General features: G+C 48.6%; 1 protein-coding gene across 1 annotated transcript in view; it reads right to left on the reverse strand.

Annotated features, from left to right (window-relative positions):
• Positions 1-20278, reverse strand: part of CSF2RB (colony stimulating factor 2 receptor subunit beta) — a 78631-nt gene that overhangs the window by 19260 nt on the left and 39093 nt on the right. Inside the window, exon 13 of the mRNA XM_044300460.1 lies at positions 12033-12115. Coding sequence (XP_044156395.1) covers positions 12033-12115 — 83 coding nt within the window. The remainder of the gene's footprint in view (positions 1-12032; positions 12116-20278) is intronic.

Raw genomic sequence — 20278 nt, forward strand, 5'->3', positions numbered from 1 at the left:
GAGTGCCACACTGACACACAACCCCGCCTGGAAAGGAGGATGGGGTTGGTTGTGGCCTTTGACAAGGACCGAGGCTTCGGTTTTATAAAAGACTATGTCAACAGGAGGTCCGTCAAGCGGAGTTACCTCCCAGAACGTCTACACAACCTCCGCGAGGGAGAGGAGGTTGAATTTACCCCTGCTGAGGGCCTGCGAGGCCCCTACGCCACTGCCGTGTCCCGTCCTAAGAAGAAGACAGAGGACTGGGACTTTGATGAGGACTACTCTGGCTGCGAGCGTGAGTCTGTGCGCTCTCCGGAGGACAACCCTGGCTGCGAGCGTGAATCTGAATGCTCTCCAGGACCGGCCCATCACGCCTTCCAAGAACGGGGCTCTTTCATTGGCCCAAATGTGTTCTGGCAGCCGACAGTGGTAGAGAAGAGGGTTAGCCCATGGCCCTCACCTGAGTTGCCTCGCAGGGAGAAAACTGTCCGTGAGCTTCAGGATGCAGAGAGATTCAAAGCTGCCCTGGAGAATATCCGCAGAGGGAGGAAAGCGGACGCCTCGCCTGAGCCTGCAGCGGCTGCGCAGGACGAACCACCCACCGCCCAAGTGCCGACAACGACAGCGGAGACCAGCGATCCCGACTCCGAAAGCCTGGACGACCAGATCGTGCGGCTGGAGCTGAAACTGCGGGAGCTACGCCAGCTTGCCACCGCCAGGATCCGGACTCCACCTGGCCTACAACGTAAGGACCCGGACGTCTCCGGGCCAAAGGTGAGAGTACCTGTCCCTGCCAGTCGTCCCTCCTTAGTACCGGCACCTGCGGTGGGATCCTCTTACGCTGTGCACCGGCGCACAGAGCCAGTCGTCCCAGAACCCACCGGACCGCTTGCAGCAGCGGTACCCAGGCCAGTGCAGCAGCCTACGATTGTCATGCCTGCTCCGGTGAGGTCAGCGACTGTGATTACCCCTAGGCCTATGGGGCCTATACCTATTAGGGGTCCGTTTATGCTACAGTTGCCCCCCAATACTGTGTTGTGGGCACATCCATCGATTGAACCTCAGTACAGGCCCAATATACAAATGGAGCTAGGGAGCACCACTGAGATGCAAAGTGGATATGATATGCCCCTGTGAATTGGCCTGCTAGGCCCTTGATGTTTGCTTATTTTGCCAAGGGATCCTAAAGAAGAGTTAACCCTTTCAGGACAGGAGTCCTTCGTTGTTTTGGCCCTCTGTTGCTGCTGCCAGTTACCCACGGCTCAGTGGAAGGCGGCAAGCCACTGAAGTACCACGTGCAGCAAGGCCATCTTGTTTACAGGACCTCCTGCCTGCTTTCTCAGAGTGAAAACCCAGTTGTGCCTGTTTTCATGTTGCACCTTTTAACCCTTTAACCCCCTTTTCAGGTTGATTAAGGGTATTACAGCACTTGTTTTATATGTATGCCATTTGAATAATGTGGACTATTTTATGTGCTGTTATTTTATTATGCAACTGGAATTTAAAGGAATTGGGCCCAGGGATAGACTCAAATGCACATGAGCCTCTGAGATTTTGCTACTATTTTAAAGTATTGTGCCCAGAGATGGACTCCACCCCGTGAAAGCCTCTGTGATTCTTACTGCCCTTTATGGTCGCTTCTGCCTATATCTCTACTTAGCTGTGGAATGAACGAAAAGAAAAGAAACTGGGTACGGACTCATTTTAAATGCTTTGAGCCTCCAAAGAGCTGTTATTTAATGTTTTAAATTTTCCATGGACTACAACTGTTATATCATGGACAATTTGCACTTAAAAAAAAAGTATTATATGGACTATCCTGGTATTTATTGGTACGCTGTGCCAGGTCAGCGCCCCTGTTCCCATTGTTTTATCCTGAGAGAAGAGAACGACGCCCCTTTTCACCATTACTTGTTCCTAATCCAGTGGAACTGCCTAATATATGTATACATATAATGTATATTTTGCAAATGTAGATGTGTTTTCCTGCTTTGCTTTATTGTCCTCATTACAGGTGCAGTATCCAGCTGTGCAGGTACCCTCCATGTTGCGCCGAGGACGGGCAACGTTATAGCGTGGGGGTATGTAGTGTCCCACTAGGTATGGGTGGGCACTACACAAGGGTCAATTGGTGTGCGCATTACTCTTACTCACAAGGAACAGGAATGTCATATTTTATTCTGCATTTAATGTATGTTTTACTGTGTTGTCAGATGCAATGTACCCCTGTCTAATGCAGCAGCAGGCCTAGTTGGGTGTAGTTAGACATCCCAGACACTAGAGGGAGATAGGGAGCCCCTAGTATAAATGTCCAGGCCCAGACAGGGAGAGTTAGTGCAGAGTCAGGAGTCTGAGAAGACACAGGTTAAGAAGCCTGCTCCTGACATGCAGCTGGATAGCCCTGGCTGCTAGTGATGTCCAGGAGGCTGTTGAGAAGCTCCAGCCTGCCTGAAGAACAAGAGAGCCTAAGTTAGCTCTGAAGAGATACCCCAGTTGCAGGATTCAACCTCCTGGGAGAAACCGACAGTTATCCACCTGATAGGAGGAGGCGTCCCAGGGTAAGCCACGTGCCCCTGATAGGCAGAGGAACTTAGGAACCATTGCAAGCAGTATAATACCTGAGGAAGGAAGTAACCAAGGATATAAGCCACCCTTTTAGGCATCCGGGCCTTGGGAATTATCAAGCCAGAGTAGGAGTTCTATAAAGGACAGTGTAAAAGTGCAACCTGCTGCTGAGTGCTTGTGGAATTTACCCTCAGTGTAACTTGCATGTCTATTGCCTGCCATACTTGTGAATAAGCCCCTTTTTGTGGAACTGTAATCTGAAGACTATACTACTCCCTGCTGTACAAAATTGGATTGTCCAGTAAAGTTTACGTTTGGTTCACTGCATACTTGTGTACCGTTATCTTTCCAACCACCCACCGGCGTGCCACCGTCCAAAGGCACTGGCGTCACGAATACCACAGGGACCTTGCCCCAGGCACACAAAATACCTGTAACATCCAGGGCACCTCAACTACCATCCGGCCTGGTCCCTATCTACAGAGCGTGCCCCAGAGGAACTGTGTCCACCTCTCCTTCACTGCCACGCGCCTGCCCAGGGTTCTTCAAATATAGTGAGTACCCTCGATTGCCCATAACTGTGACCTCACTTCGTCCTACCCTGCAGGTCTGGCGTGTTGCACTAGTAATACACCCTGTAAATGGTTGTATCCTGTATCACACAGCACTTGCACCCCAATAACAAGCAAGGTTTGCTAGAATTACAGAGGTATCATCTATTGCAAACCTAAAAGCAGCAGAATAATTCCTCCCTATACTTTCCCTACACCTAGACTAATCTTTCCCTGAACTTCTAAATATTTTTTCCGCATAATAAAGTATTTCGTAGCACTGTCCCTAGCGCCTGCTGACGTCTCTTCCTGCACTAAGCAAACTGGAAAATGGCAGAATCAAAAATGGCTGAGGCTTTTTATAAGGGCTGTGACATCACAGGGACTGGCTGCTGATTGGCTGCATGCATGGCATTGTGGGTGATCCCTTGCTCCCAGAGCTCCATGTCCTAACACGTGCAGCAACCATTTTAGGAGAAAATGTGATTCGTTACCACAAAGCGTGAGGAAATTCGGATTTGGTGCAAATCACATTTTTCCTGAAACTCGGTTCTAATTCCACTTCGTCAACTTCGATTCGCTCATCTCTAATCAGTGGCGTAACTACCGGGGAAGCAGGGGAAGCAGCTGCTTCGGGGCCCGGCGCCCCAAGCAGCGTGTGTGACAGTTTATTTTCAAGTTAGATAAATATCGTGTTCAGGGCCCCTTCACAGCCGCTAGAGTGATCTAATTTTACTGTCTGCTAGAAGTCTCCTGGTTTGGGATTCGAACCCACAACCTCCAATCTATAAGTGAATCAGTGGCAAAGCATTTACCCTCACAGCCATAAAGGCTGCATTACAACTGACTGTAAAAAAAAAAAAATACATCTATACACATGACAGCTGCCCAAACACACCTAGCACTGCTATATCTGTATATGACAGCTGTCCCTGCACATTCAGCTCTGCTACATCTCTATATATGAACAGCTGACATGTGTATAGATGTACACTTAGCCAGCTATAACAGTAGAAGTCTCATATTTTTTCACTCAGCCTCAAGGCAGCTCTTATGGTCTAGTGGATAGCTGCTCTGCCTCTGAAGCAGAAGGTCCTGGGTTCGAATCCCAGCAGACTCTTTTCTGAAATACAAGCACTGACTCCATATAAGGGCATACAGGGCGGGACACAGGAAGAGGCTGCATCGCATCGCTGACATGGAGGTAAGTAGAAGTGTTTATTTTTTTTTTTTAATACCCGACTGTTACTGCCATGGGGGAGCGGAAGGCACCTGATACTGGCACATGGAGGGAGGGGGGTTGGCACCTGATACTGGCATGGGGGGGGGAGGGAGAGAGGCACCTGATACTGGCATTGGGGGGGGGGGAGGGAGAGAGGCACTTGATACTGGCACTTTTTTTGTGGTGGTGGTGGGGGGGGGGGGGAGATGGCACTATGATACTGGGACATAGGGGGGGGGAGGCACCTGATACTGGCACCTGGAGGGGAGAGGGGGGGTTGGCACTTGATACTGGCACATGGGGGGGGGCACCTGATACTGGCACATAGGGAGGGGGGAGAGAGGCACTAGATATTGGCACTTTTTAGTGGGGGGGGGGGGAGATGGCACTATGATACTGGGACATGGGGAGGAGAGAGGCACTTGATACTGGCACATGGGGGATGGGAAGGAGAGAGGCACTTGATACTGGCACATGGGGGGAGATGGCACTATGATACTGGGACATGTGGGGGGGGAGAGGCACTTGATACTGGCACATGATAGGGGCACTTACTGGCACATTATTGGGGGGCATTATGGGGGACACTAGGCCGGCAGCCTATCAGAGGCCGGACACTGAGCGGCATCTACTGGGGCACTATATATGGGGCATTTTATACTGGTACATTTTGGGGGGGCACTAGCAGGAAGGGGGGAGAGGAGCACTATGGGGGAAGTTACTGGGGGCACTATATAGGGGTATTTTATACTGGCACATTTTTTGGGGCACTATGGGGACATTAGCTCAACTGGGGGCATTACAAGGGGGTATTTTTTGCACTGTCACATTATAAGAAGAATTATTACTACTGGGGGAGGGGGGGGGCATTATGGTGGGTTTTATTACTGCCCCATGGTATGACCCCCTAGTAGCGGCACCAGCCTCTCCCTGCTCTGCTATCCCTCTGCCCCTTCTCCAAATCCTTATTATAAAATCTTTCTCATTAGGATAAAACACAACATCAGCTCCGCCGAGCCCCCGGCCAAAGTGTGGAAGTGGTGTCCGAGATCCCCAAGGACCAAGCCATGTAACTGTAAGTGTTCATGTGGAGTATGTTTATGTTATACACATATAGCCTACACTGTGCCACACAATATACAGTATACCGCTACACTGTGCCACACAATATACAGTATACCTCTATACTGTGCCTCACAATGTACAGTATACCGCTACACTGTGCCCCACAATATACAGTATACCGCTACACTGTGCCACACAATATACAGTATACCTCTACACTGTGCCTCACAATATACCGCTACACTGTGCCACACAATATACAGTATACCGCTACACTGTGCCTCACAATATACCTCAACACTGTGCCACACAATATACAGTATACCGCTACACTGTGCCTCACAATATACCTCTACACTGTGCCACACAATATACAGTATACCGCTACACTGTGCCACACAATATACAGTATACCTCTATACTGTGCCACACAATATACAGTATACCGCTACACTGTGCCACACAATATACAGTATACCTCTATACTGTGCCACACAATATACAGTATACCGCTACACTGTGCCACACAATATACAGTATACCGCTACACTGTGCCACACAATATATAGTATACCTCTACACTGTGCCACACAATATACAGTATACCGCTACACTGTGCCAAAGGAGTGGGGTTTACACAGGAGGAGGGAGGTGCGAAGCGCGCTGAGGGGGGCCCTTACAAATATTTGCTGTGGGGCCCAGTCACTTCTAGTTACGCCCCTGTCTCTAATGATAACTCTGCCTGAAAGGATGTGTTTTTAAGACACCTTTGAAGCTAAGGAAATTTGGAATTAACCTGAGTGTCCGGTGAAGTGCATTCCAGACAGCAAGTGCAGCTCGAGAAAAGTCTTGAAGACGGGATTGAGAGGTTCAAATTATGGAGGATATTAATCTTAGATCATTGGCAGAATGGAGTAGGGTGGTAGATGAAAATGAGGGTGGAGATGGAGGTGAAGCACTGTGGAGGGCTTTGAGGAACTGTATTCTGTGGTGGATGGGTAACCAAGTGAAGTGCCTGGCACAGACTAGAGGCATCGGTGTAGCAGATAGACAGATAGATGAGCCTGGCTGCTGTATTTAGGACAGACTGAAGGGGAGAAAGTTTACTGAGGGGAAGATTGATTAGTGAAGAGTTACAGTAGGGAGGACGAGGATGAATCAAAGCAACAACAAGAGTGATGATCAAGGTACTGTATGTCATCAATATCAGATTGGCAGCGGTCCGACACTCCGCACCCCCGCTGATCAGATTTTCTGGAAATAGGCACTGAAACTACACAGCTTTGTCAATTGTGAAGTGCATACAGCTGGTTACTGCAGCACTGTTCTCAGTGGGAGCAGCACTGCAGTAACCAGCTCTGTCCACTGCACAATGGACGGACCTGTGTTAATAGAGTTGTGCAGGCTGAGCTGCATCATAGTGCTTTGGGCTTAATGTCAGAAGAAGGTGTTCAGATCAGAATAAGAGTTGGAGGGGGTGTAGGTCCTTCACCGGGGATACTCAGGAACTAATTTATCACAGTGGTACCTGCTATATGATAGGTTTGGGGCATATCTTAGTTCATGTTAGACACTTTTCACTTTGTTTTGCTACTTCTTTGTTGGCATACTTTAGACCATTATTGTGAGCCCCTATTTTAGGACTCCACTTTGTTACGCCTTCGCCAATATAATAAATGTGGCGTACGGCATGTGCAGAGCGATGGCGTGCTAGATCTACTAGGTGAGGAATGGTTCATTCTTAAACTTTGCCTATTTCTCATCATTTCCTGCCAAAACCAGACTAACCCTTAAAGCTACATACTTTTTGGCTTCCTAAAGTGGTGGGTTCATATGTGATTGTGGTGTACTGTAAATTTGGTTATGTCAGACATTTAAAGGGGTTGGCCCATCTTGTACATTGGGGGCCTCCAATGTCTGATGCCTCCAGAGGCGTAACCCGCACCTATCTTTAGAACAGAGTCCGCAAAGTGAATAAGGGCGCACCATGCAAGTGTGGCCACCCTCCATTAACGTCTATGGGAGTGCCGAAATGAATAGGAAGCGCTCCGGGCAAATGTGACCGCTCCATTCATCTCTATGGGGCTGACGAAAATAGCTGATCTAGCACTGGACTATTTTCGGCAGCCCCATGGAAATGAATGGAGAGTGGCTACACAAGTGCGGTGAGCCTTCCTTCACTTTGGAGGCTTTGTTCTAAAGATAGGTAGGACCCGTACCTATCAGACATTGGGGTAATTTCCTAGAGATATGTACCCAATGTACAAGATGGGCCATCCCCTTTAATATTCTGATACTTACAGGTGTATAGTGTCCAAGCACCTCATATGGCACTGTATGGTGTCCCCATAATATGGCATGTGATGGAGCAACCTCCACGTGTTTTATATATAAAATTGAAGGCATACGATGGTAGAGTATTGGTCCATGGCAGTCTACGGTGCAATATTGGTTCGCAACAGTCTATGGACGCCGTAATAGGTATCGTCTGTAACGTTCGTAATATAGCCGTGAGCATAGGCCCAAAAGTCAATTACACTAAATCATATATCTCACTTTACAGACATACACTAGATTCAGTCAAGCAAGTCTCTGCAAAGTGAAAGGGGTGGCAGATTTCGCTTTTGTAACTGACCGTCAGGGGGACTCAGGGGGTCAAGTACCTTGTGGTGTCTAAGTGACAGAGAAATTATGCTATGAACTCACCTTTATAATGCTGTTAAAAAAAACTTAAGTGCAACATAACTAGGACTCACTTACTCCCCGTTTTTTTTAAATAATTATATGAACAGTGTGGTATGGGACTTGTACCCGTTTTTCGGCATGTATCCATCTGCACTGACTCATTTCTATAGTAAAGCGTCTTGTGAGAAGCTCTGTTCTGCACATCACATGACAGAACATGTTTTTATTTAAATTATTCAGTTTGTAATAGGTCATGCACTGCTGGGTGTGCGCTTCCGCTTGAGACTAGAAAAAAAGTACAAAATGTCACACGAGAAATGAAGTATGGGCCAAAAACAGGAACTTGTGAGTGTCAGGTTTCTGCCTGGTCCCGTGCTGTAGCTTGCTTTGCTTTATGACAGTATTATAGTATTATGCAGCTAGAGCAGCAGGTTGAGAAGAGGAGTGGAGGACAGGAGTGGTGGTAGCAACAATGGAGGTAGTAGACACATTGGTGGTCCTTACACTGGCGCTCCCTGGAGCTGTGCAGTGATGGGAAAAAGGGAAGTCTTGGTGGAGATGGCTTTTGAGGTGCATGACGGGGTTCCCTGCAGCTTCAGGCAGTGCTCTGACAATGCAGGTGTTGGTGCGTGGCATAGCAAGTAAGGTTCAAGTACATCAGTTGCAGTTCTCAGGATCCTGCATAGTTTTGGCCTATGGGGAGGGTGAAACATCTCCATCTAGCAGCACGTACACAGGAAACGCACAAAACACATTTTTCCCACCTAAAGAGGTTGTCAAGGCTTTTTCATATTGATGACCTATCCTCAGTGTAGGTCATCAATATCAGATTGTCTGGGGTCCGACACCCGACACCCCCGCCAATCAGCTGTTTGACATGCCGTCTCCCATCTCTCTTCCTGTTTGCTGCTGCTGTCCCATAGACATACAGCGGAGAGCAGGAAGAGAGAACGGAAACGTCACATGCGCACAGTACGCTCCGTCTCCTCAAACAGCTGATCGGCGGGGGTGCCAGGGGTCAGACCCCCGCCAATCTGATATTGATGACCTATCCTGAGGATAGGTCATCAATATGAAAAAGCCCTTTAAGCAATGGACCACTGCACTAGGAAAACAGTTCCACCTACCCACAGACCACGTTATCCTCTATCAATCACCTATATAAATATATGGCATCTATAATATGGCACCTTTAATATTGTACCAAGAATCCTCATTAGTAGGGCACATCTCCCTAGGTAAACAGGACTGTGCAACTGACAAACTACAAAACTTATGGCTGAGAACAATCACGGTAACATCTCCGTTCCTTGCTGGATGTAAATGCAACTGACAAGAGAACAATGATCAAGAACAGATTTTCTCATCCTCGATCAGTGCCCCCTTTGTTGGTCCGTGTAAAAGAGCCCTGAGGCCAGCCATACACATAAACATGGGCGGACTGGCCATAGACCCTACAGGAAAATTTCACGGTGGGCCGACACTCAGAGCGCCACCCAAGACCTGCTCTTGGCCGCCGGCCAGTTACATAAAGATCTGATGCTCTCAGAATAAGCTGCAGTGAAAAACAGATTCCATCCGGATGCAATGCGTTTTTCACTGATGGTTGCTAGAAGATATAGATTGTTATTCTTTTTTTATTTTACGTGCGTGAAAACCACATTAAAAACTGATTGCACCTGCGCAGAAAAAAAACAAAGACTGAACGTAATCGCACACAAACTGAACTTACGTGCAAAACCATCAGTTTTTTCCTGAACAGACCCTGACAGAATCTGTAATGTTGTGTGAAAGAGGAGTGCTGCAGCAGAAAGGACACCCCCCTGAGCTGTGATAAGGAGAGAGCTGCAGCAGAAAGAACATGCCCCCGACAGAGGCCACACACCCCTGTGCTGCCAGATTAAAATAAGGGCTTGTTCACACGACCGTTGCACCTCCGTGTCCGTGCTGTGGACCGCAAATTGCAGTCCACAATGCACGGGCACCGACCGTAGGCCAACCGCATGCGGATCGCGGACCTATTCACTTGGATGGGTCCGCGATCCATCCGTTCCGCAAATAGATAGAGCAAGTTCTATCTTTTTGCGGTGTGGAGGCATGGATCAGAAACCCAGGAAGCACTTCCATTTCGTTCTGCACCCCATCTCCAGATTTGCGGACCCATTCAAGTGAATGGGTCCACATCCGTGATGCGGAATGCACACAGCTCGTGCCCCGTGTATTTCGGACCCGCCGTATGCGGGCCGCAATACGGCAATGGAGGGGCATGGGATGTGTGAATGAGCACTAAATCTAGGAGAGCAGTTGGAGCAATGAATGAGGAGATCTCTGGATCCATGTGAGGTACAGGGCTGGTTCTAGCTTTGTTAGAAAGAGGTTGTCATGTGATATATGATGTCTGGTTTTCATTTTTTACATCAGTCATTAAATAACCCCCTGTGAGGAATATGGATCATTATTTACTGGCAGCCATGATTTTCATCTGATTCACCTTTGTCAGTGTACATGCAAAATAAGTTCTTCTCACTTCAACCCTCTGCTTGTCAGATAGCGGAGGTAGTGATCTCCTCAGGGGTTCTGGCTTCAAGGAGGCCACATGCGTACGAATTCACACCTCACCCAGTCAGCAAGGAACCAAGATGATGTGACAGGAAGAATCTCTCAGCATGAGGTCTAGTCCATTCCCCAATTCAATCAAATCTAGAAGACCCCCTTTAGGGTACATTCACACGACCGTGTGTAATCCTTTTCCGTTTTTCGGTCTGCAAATAACGGAACCGTGTGTCCGTAATTTGTTTCCGTTGTGTTTCCGCATCCGTTCCGTGTGTTTCCGCATTTTGCAATAGTAATATCAGAATATTTTGCACCAAGGTCAGGGAGCAGGAACTTCAATTACACGGAAACAGATCCGCAAAAAACAGATGACATACAGAATGGTTTCCATATGTCTTCCGCAATTTGTGGATCCATTGACTTGAATGGGGCTGCGGATCGATCTGTGTGGACAATAGTAGTACAAGCTATTCAGACAACTGAATATTGTCTGCATATTTTATTCACCCATAGGAATGAATAGATCCGCATCTATTCCGCAAAATACGGAACAGATGCGGATCAGAGGCGGATAAAATGATACGGTCATGTGAATGTACCCCCGTAGTGTATAGTGGATCGGAAAATTGCGGATCCATAATACACCCGGCCGGCACCCCCAGAGAACTGCCTATTCTTGTCTGCAATTGCGGACAAGAATAGGACATGTTCTATTTTTTTCTGGAGCCACGGACCGGAACATCGTGGGCACGCTCCGAAAATGCGGATGCGGACAGCACACTGTGTGCTGTCCACATGCATTCCTGCCCCATAGAGAATGAATAAGTCTGCACCTATTCTGTAATTTGCTGAACGGATGCGGACCCATTCTGCGGCCGTGTGAACCCTTAAGACCAGCAAATGGCCCTTTTACGGGGCGATAGAGAAGCAATAATCAGGAATGAAAAATGTTTGTTCCCAATCACTATCTGTTCATTAACTGTAATGAGGCTACAATCGTTGGATGGAATCTGATTGGTTGCGATGGGCAACTGAGTTTTTCGTTACTCCAGTTTTGATAAATCTCTCCCCATGTTTTAGGGTCCATTCACACATCTGTAGTGTATTGCGGATCCGCAATACACCCGGCCGGGACCTCCATAGAACTGCCTATTCTTGTCCGCATTTGGGCACAAGAATAGGACATGTTCTATTTTTTGGGGGAGCCGCGGACCGGAAGATTGGTGCCGCACTCCAGAAATGCGGATGCGGAGAGCACATAGTGTGCTCTCCACATCCATTCCATCCCCATAGAGAATGAATGGGTCTGCACCCGTTCCGCACAATTGCGGAACGGATGCGGACCACACTTGCAGACGTGTGACTGGAGCCTTACAGTATAGGAAATCTCCACAATGTTGGTTTCTTACCTGATTTGAGATACCAATGGCCCTTCCACATCTGCAAAGAAATCCTGACTAATGAACGGGGGGAAATTTGTACCTCCGTATCCCTTATAAATATAGAAAAAAAGCATTAATTATTATTTCCATATTCATATACTTTCAGAACCTATAGTATGTATACATGAAGCTAATTCAGCATTTCCAGAATATCATGAACATGGTTATGAGAATATATGAAACACAGGAGATGACCCAATACTAGACTCCATACTGGAATATTTTTGGGTCAAATCAGGGACAGGAATTAAATAAAATCCCCCAAGGCTTTAACTATCAAGTTTAATCCTTTGTCATATATTAGTAGGCCTGAAAACGGTGGTGGAAACACAATGGGGGAGATTTATTAAAACTGGTGTAAAGCAAAACTGGCTTAGTTGCCCATAGCAACCAATCAGATTTAACCTTTCATTTTTCAAAGCTGCCTTGGAAAATGAAAGATGGAATCTGATTAGCTGCTTTGGGCAACTAAGCCAGTTTTCCTTTACACCAGTTTTGATAAATTCCCCCCAAAAAATTTCATCCAAATACCTATTTACTATTCTAGGTCCATCAGCTATGCAAACCATGTGCTTGCAGGGCCATTATTAGGAAACTCAGAAATGAAGGGGGCGTCACCGAGAACTTAAAGGGCTTGCTTGGCTTAGGAGAGGTGACAGGTGCTGTTTTACCACCAAAACCACAGCTGGAAATTATCAGTAAACTTTTTTTTCTTGGGGTCTTAAAGTACTAGTATAATAGTACTCCAGAGAATGTCAAACCTAATGTGATAAAAAAAGATTATTTAAAGGGGTCGTCCAGCATTTTGCTATTGATGGCCTATCCTCAGGACAGGTCATCAATATCTGTTCAGTGAGGATTTGACTCCAGGGACCCCCTCTGATCAGCTGTTTGAAAAGGGCGATCCGGTGAGTGCTGTGGCCTCTTCCTAGGCTCCAGTCAAATAAATGGGCCTGAGCTGCAATAACAAGCAGAGCCACTATACACTGTACGGCGCTGTCACTGGAGTATAGTGGCCTCTTTGAACAGCTGATCGGAGGGATGTTGGGAGTCAGACCTCCACCGATATTGATTGTGCCGGCATACATACATAATTCCTCTGGGTAGCCATCTTATATGCTTCTGGCCTATGTAAAAAACTGTGAACTCTCATCTTCATAAAGCCTGGGTCGCCTATGATATAGATGGACACTTTTATTACCACTACTCTTTGAGGCCAGCAATAAAAGGTCATAAAGGCTACACCAGGCCCAGCTCATCCTGTCCTATAAGATAAGATCAGCTCGCTGTCAAGCCTGGCTGGAGCGTGACGTCATTAATTTCCAGGTCTGGTTTGAGGAGAGCTGATAGCCCTTAATTAGCTCTGGGCATAAAACCAGTCCACTTTCATATTTCATTTATGAATCAACTTATGCCCTTTCTGACACCAGATCCAGGCTCTACAGAGTATTGTGGTTAATTGGGTATCAAATATGACTAGAGGATGTGATTCCTTAGCTGACCTATGGGTGGTAGAAGAACTACAGGTCCCAGCATTACCGTGTGTGGTCTCATTCTGTAGGTAAATAAATAAGGATCGCAAATATGTATTCTGTATAAAAATATGCCGATGTATCAGGGAGATACGAGCTTAAGTATAATCCTCATTGTAGGAACTGAACTTTGATGGGGTCATAAAACACTTGGAGGCCAATCCCTAGGATTGACAGTCACTCTGCTGCCATTGGCTGACAGGAGTAAGTCTCCTGCCCATGGGAGAGTTCATAAAAATCTGTGCACAAGGACAGAGGAGAGAGACCCATGGAACATCACCAGACACTTAATTGGACATTGACGGCATATCCCTGTATCAGAAGAACTTTGAGGGTCTCCCCTGATACATACTGAAAAGGGGTTTGCAAGGATTCAAAAAGGACATATGAACGACCATCTGAAACCCTCCAGAGAAACTAAGTATTCTTTCATCTTTTTCTCTTTCATTTGAACTGTCGTGATTATTTATATTGTTATTATTATTCTGTAGATTTATAGTCATTGTCATTAGACTTGTATGCACTGCTTTTTACCGCTTATTAAAGATTATAAAATCTAAATAGCCAAGTCTTCCATATTCTAAGCTGCTGAACAACGTACCTTGCCTTTGAAGAGACGTTACCAGGTAGTTAGTTAAATTGTATTTAGGAATTGTAGCTGGGGGTGATTGACTGTGGTTGGTCAGTAAGTGATATCCGGTTCATCCACTGATCTGTGTGATAGTGAATGACCCGGATAGTCGGCTCGTGGACCGGGAACCCACGTGGTGGCAGTTACCGAAGTATAGTGGGGGGGTGTTAGCCGAGTGGTAATACCCCGGTCACGTGAGGTCTCTGTGTGTGCGCAGACTCCGTCACAGACCACTACGTCAGAGCTGTGGGATCCGGAGCGATCGGATCCATAGTTCGTGACATTTTTCTGGTGGCAGCTTACGGGATTCTGTATGCTTAGAATATTAGTGCATGAAGTTATGTCCATAACTCTGTACTAAAGGATTGAAAAATTCTGGAAGACGAAGCACAGTGCATTAGTTTTGATAGAATAATAATTCACGACAGTACCCTCCCCTCTCTCTTGTTTTCTGTCCTATCTTTTATTTGGCAATAATGTCCGAATCCGTGAATTATGACGCCCTGAGCGTGGCTGATATCACAGCTCTGTGTGAGCACAAAGGCATCCAAGTATATGGGAAAAATAAGACTGTCCTTATCCAGGAGTTATGTGCACGGAGGAGTCAAGAGTCATCCCTGCAGGATTCAGAGAATGGAGGAGACTCTGGGGCCCCTGAGCCAGGTGACCCCTTCCAGAATGAGGATGATGAACTGGGAGGAGGACAGCCTGCTGGGGCTTGCAGTCCTCTAGCTGGACATAACTCTGTCTCTATGCCATCCCAAAATGGTCTGGACCAACTAATGCTCAGTAACCCGGACTTATATTTTCGGCTGCTGGAGGCACGTCGTGCAGAGCGTAAGGCTGAGCTCGAGGCTGCAGAGCGCAAGGCTGAGCGCGAGGCTGCAGAACGAGAACGGGAAGCTGTCCGCAGGCATGAACTGGACCTGGCCCGAGTACAGCTTCAGGGGTCCGACCGGCATGCTACATCCACAGGCCCATCCCTGATGGTCAAGCCAAAACTGCCTGTGATGGAGTCTGAGAACTGTGACATTGATCTTTTCCTGCATGCTTTTGAAACCTCATGCCAGCAGTACCAGGTACCAGAGCCACAGTGGACGGGACATCTAATGTCCGCACTGAAGGGCAAAGCTATGGAGGCCCTGGTCGGACTACCATTAGCAGAGCGTACCAGTTACGCGGTCATCAAAAAGGCTATTCTGGTCAAGTACCAGCTGACTCCAGAGACTTACCGTTTACGGTTCCGGTCCCTGCGGAGAGGGCCCGGAGATACTTTTATGGACCATCTGGGCAAGTTGCAGACCACCTTCCAACAGTGGTCTGATCCCCTCACAGAGGACACCAAGCAGTCCCTGGCGGATCTGATGGTCCGAGAACAGTTTGTCTCCAATTGCCCCACAGATGTGCAAAAATATGTATGTGAGCACAAGCCGAAGAGTGCGCGAGAGGCGGCTGAGCTAGCCGATGAATACGTCGCCATGCCCAGCACTCGGGCATTCAAAGACACTCTGTCCCGTCTGGGAGGAACCTCTTCATCTGCTTCTTCCTCACGGCCAGCTTTGTCGGTTCCTGTCCAGCGACCCTTTCACAGGCCTGCACAAAGACCGGAAGGAGTCAAGCCAGCACCGACAGACGCGCGCAAGTGCTATGCGTGCGGCAAGCCAGGACACCTCAGCCACTCGTGCCCGGAGAAGAAGACAGCACCTCCTGGCAAGCTTGCCCGCAACCCATCATCTGTGCTGTTAGTGAATGGAGCTGCAAGACACACCGCAGACAACCTACAGTCGGTTACTGTGGGCAACCGGTGCACCACAGGCTTCCGCGATACAGGAGCCGAAGTCACACTAGTTCGGCCTGAACTAGTGGATGACGCAGACCTTATTCCCGGCAAAAGCCTCACCATCACGGGAGTTGGGGGGGTGAGCCCTAATGTTCCCCTAGCTCGTGTTTTCCTTGATTGGGGGGCTGGGAGTGGAGTAAGGGAGGTGGGAGTCTCTGCGGAGATCCCCACAAATGTTTTATTAGGCACTGACCTAGGACGATTGGTCTCGTGCTACGTGCCCCCTGGAAGCACACAGGACTCACCCGTCCCTATGGAGGTCCCTGGACATCCCGAGGTACTGTGCAAGGATGTTTGCGTAACATCAGATAACCTTGGGGATGGACCGCGGGAGGTGGGAGGTGGGGTGTGTGGGAGCAGTTCTCCTATGACAGGAGATGTAGAGGGGATGGCGGGTGTATGTACACAGGTAGCAAACATGTGTTTAACTGATTCAAGTTGTGCAAATGTTAAATGTGATGACAGTATTGTGCCTGTGTTGCCCGTCACTCGCAGGGCTGCAAAAGCCGCAGCGGAACGCTCCATTGGGGAAAAGCAAGTGGAAGTGTCCCCTTCCACCGGTTCGGACCCCGTGGACTTAACCGCGTCAGAGCCTCAGCCACTGTCCCTGTTCGCCACAGGACAGCTGGCTGGGACTTGTAGTGCCGCCTTTGAGCAGGCCCTGCGAGATGACCCTACCTTGGAGCAGCTAAGAGGGTTAGCTGCCAGCCCTCCCACTGAGGGAGACAAATACCGAGTGTGTTGGGACAATGGGAAACTGTATAAGGAGGACATCTCCCACAGTGACAGTAGGGTGGGGCCACTCAAGAGGCAGCTCATTGTACCTGTGCAGTTCAGGGAACAATTACTGCAAGTGGCTCATGAGATCCCCTTAGCTGGTCACCTGGGAATAACCAAAACAAAGTCCCGGGTGATGCAGAATTTTTTCTGGCCTGGCCTCGGGGCAGATGTCGCCAAGTACTGCAGGTCCTGCGACACCTGTCAGCGAGTTGGCAAAGCAGGAGACCGTCACCGAGCTCCATTGAATCCCTTACCAATAATTGATGAACCCTTCAGGAGGGTGGCCGTGGACATCAGTGGTCCCCTGGCCATCCCCAGCTGTTCGGGTAAACGGTTCATATTAACCCTGGTGGATTACGCGACGCGCTACCCGGAAGCAGTGGCGTTATCCTCCATTAGGGCGGACAAGGTTGCAGACGCCCTGCTGGGGATCTTCACGAGAGTGGGGTTCCCAGCTGAGCTTCTCAGCGACCAAGGACCTCAGTTCATGTCTGAACTAATGCAGGGGCTCTGTAGGAAAATACAGGTGAACCATATCGTAGCCAGCCCTTACCACCCACAAACAAACGGCCTCTGTGAGCGCTTCAACGGAACGTTGAAGCAGATGCTGAAGACGTTTGTGGAGGCGCAAGGGAAGGACTGGGAACGATATCTACCTCACCTGCTATTTGCCTACAGAGAGGTTCCCCAGGAGTCAACCGGGTTTTCGCCCTTTGAACTCCGGTATGGTCGACGAGTAAGAGGTCCCCTAGACCTAATCAGAGAGTCTTGGGAAGGCAGGGTTGCCGGAACTGAAGTCTCAGTAGTAGACTATGTCCTCAGGTTCCGAGACAAAATGGAGTTGCTGGTAGGTCTGGTACAGGAGAATATGGTGCAGGCCCAAAGCAAACAGAAGCAGTGGTACAACCGCACTGCCCGAGAGAGAATCTACCAGGAGGGGCAGAAGGTCTATGTCCTGCTGCCAATGCGGCAAAACAAACTGCAAGCTGCATGGGAAGGGCCGTACCCCATTGTCAAATGTCTGAGTAAGGTAAATTATGTGGTGGGCCTTGGAGAGGGAGGTAGGAGACAGAAGACGTTTCACGTCAACATGCTCAAGGAGCATCACGAGAGAACGCCACATGTTATGCCGGTTTGCAGCCTGCCCGAAAGGGAGGAGGCCGACCCCCTACTAGATCTGCTAGCTGACACTCGAGAGTTGGAGGTGGACTTAACCCTCAACCCTCAACTCTCGTCCCAGCAGAGATCTCAGCTCTTAGAAGTGTTGACGGCTCACCGTGACACTTTTACAGGGAAACACGGGAGAACTCACCTTGCAGTCCATCATGTGGACACAGGTACACATGCTCCCACAAAGCAGTCCGCCTACCGTGTCTCACTGGAGGTCCAGGCAGACCTCAGGAGGGAGATCGAGGAGATGAAGCAGCTCGGGGTCATTCAGAAATCCCACAGCGCTTGGGCCTCACCGGTGGTTCTGGTCCCGAAGAAAGATCAGACAACCAGGTTCTGTGTGGATTATCGGAAACTGAATGCCATCACAACCTCGGATGCTTACCCCATGCCCAGGATTGATGAACTGTTAGATAAGTTGGCAGGAGCCAGCTACCTGACAATCATGGACCTGAGCAGGGGGTATTGGCAGATTCCCCTGACCTCGGAGGCTCAGGAGAAGTCGGCCTTCATCACCCCTTTCGGCTTATACGAATTTACTGTAATGCCGTTTGGGATGAAGAATGCGCCAGCCACCTTTCAAAGGCTTGTGAATGACTTGCTGGAAGGACTAGAAGAATGTGCTGTCGCCTATTTAGACGACATTGCCGTGTATAGCCCCACGTGGAAGGAGCATCTGGTGCACCTGTCGCAAGTACTGGACAAACTTGCTGCGGCTGGACTAACTGTTAAGCCTAGCAAGTGCCAGCTGGGCATGAATGAGGTCACTTACTTAGGACACAGAGTAGGAGGAGGCACACTGAGGCCTGAAATAGAGAAGGTGAAAGCCATTACGAGATGGCCAACACCTTCACCAAGAAGCAGGTCATGTCTTTCTTGGGAACGGCCGGGTACTATAGGAAGTTCATCCCGAACTATAGCGCCCTGGCCAAGCCTCTGACAGACTTGACCAAGAAGAAGCTGCCCAGGATGGTGTCATGGACGCCGGAATGCGAGCAAGGCTTCCAGGCCCTGAAGGATGCACTAGCCAGTGCTCCTGTGCTTCAGGCCCCAGATTTCACTCGGAAGTTTGTGGTCCACACGGATGCTTCCGCCTTTGGTCTGGGTGCAGTCCTGAGTCAGGTGAACCAGGCCGGGGAGGAGCATCCTGTACTATACCTGAGCCGTAAGTTACTGGCCAGGGAGACCAGCTACTCCACAATAGAGAAGGAGTGTTTAGCTATTGTGTGGTCCCTGCAAAAGCTACAACACTACCTGTATGGACGCAATTTCACAGTGATCACTGATCACAATCCCCTAAGCTGGTTGGCACGTCTCGCAGGAGACAATGCGAAACTGCTGAGATGGAGCCTGATTTTGCAGCAGTACAACTTCACCGTGCAGCACAGAAAAGGTAGTTTACATGGAAATGCCGACGGGTTGTCGCGGCAGGGAGAATTGTCCGGAGACGGCTGGGTTGCTGGGGAATAGGCTTGTGGCCATTTCCCCAGGCAACCTTTTAAAAGAGGGAGGTGTGCCGGCATACATACATAATTCCTCTGGGTAGCCATCTTATATGCTTCTGGCCTATGTAAAAAACTGTGAACTCTCATCTTCATGAAGCCTGGGTCGCCTATGATATAGATGGACACTTTTATTACCACTACTCTTTGAGGCCAGCAATAAAAGGTCATAAAGGCTACACCAGGCCCAGCTCATCCTGTCCTATAAGATAAGATCAGCTCGCTGTCAAGCCTGGCTGGAGCGTGACGTCATTAATTTCCAGGTCTGGTTTGAGGAGAGCTGATAGCCCTTAATTAGCTCTGGGCATAAAACCAGTCCACTTTCATATTTCATTTATGAATCAACTTATGCCCTTTCTGACACCAGATCCAGGCTCTACAGAGTATTGTGGTTAATTGGGTATCAAATATGACTAGAGGATGTGATTCCTTAGCTGACCTATGGGTGGTAGAAGAACTACAGGTCCCAGCATTACCGTGTGTGGTCTCATTCTGTAGGTAAATAAATAAGGATCGCAAATATGTATTCTGTATAAAAATATGCCGATGTATCAGGGAGATACGAGCTTAAGTATAATCCTCAATGTAGGAACTGAACTTTGATGGGGTCATAAAACACTTGGAGGCCAATCCCTAGGATTGACAGTCACTCTGCTGCCATTGGCTGACAGGAGTAAGTCTCCTGCCCATGGGAGAGTTCATAAAAACCCATGCACAAGGACAGAGGAGAGAGACCCATGGAACATCACCAGACACTT

The sequence above is a fragment of the Bufo gargarizans genome, chromosome 7 (assembly GCF_014858855.1).
Source record: "Bufo gargarizans isolate SCDJY-AF-19 chromosome 7, ASM1485885v1, whole genome shotgun sequence".
Taxonomy (NCBI): domain Eukaryota; kingdom Metazoa; phylum Chordata; class Amphibia; order Anura; family Bufonidae; genus Bufo; species Bufo gargarizans.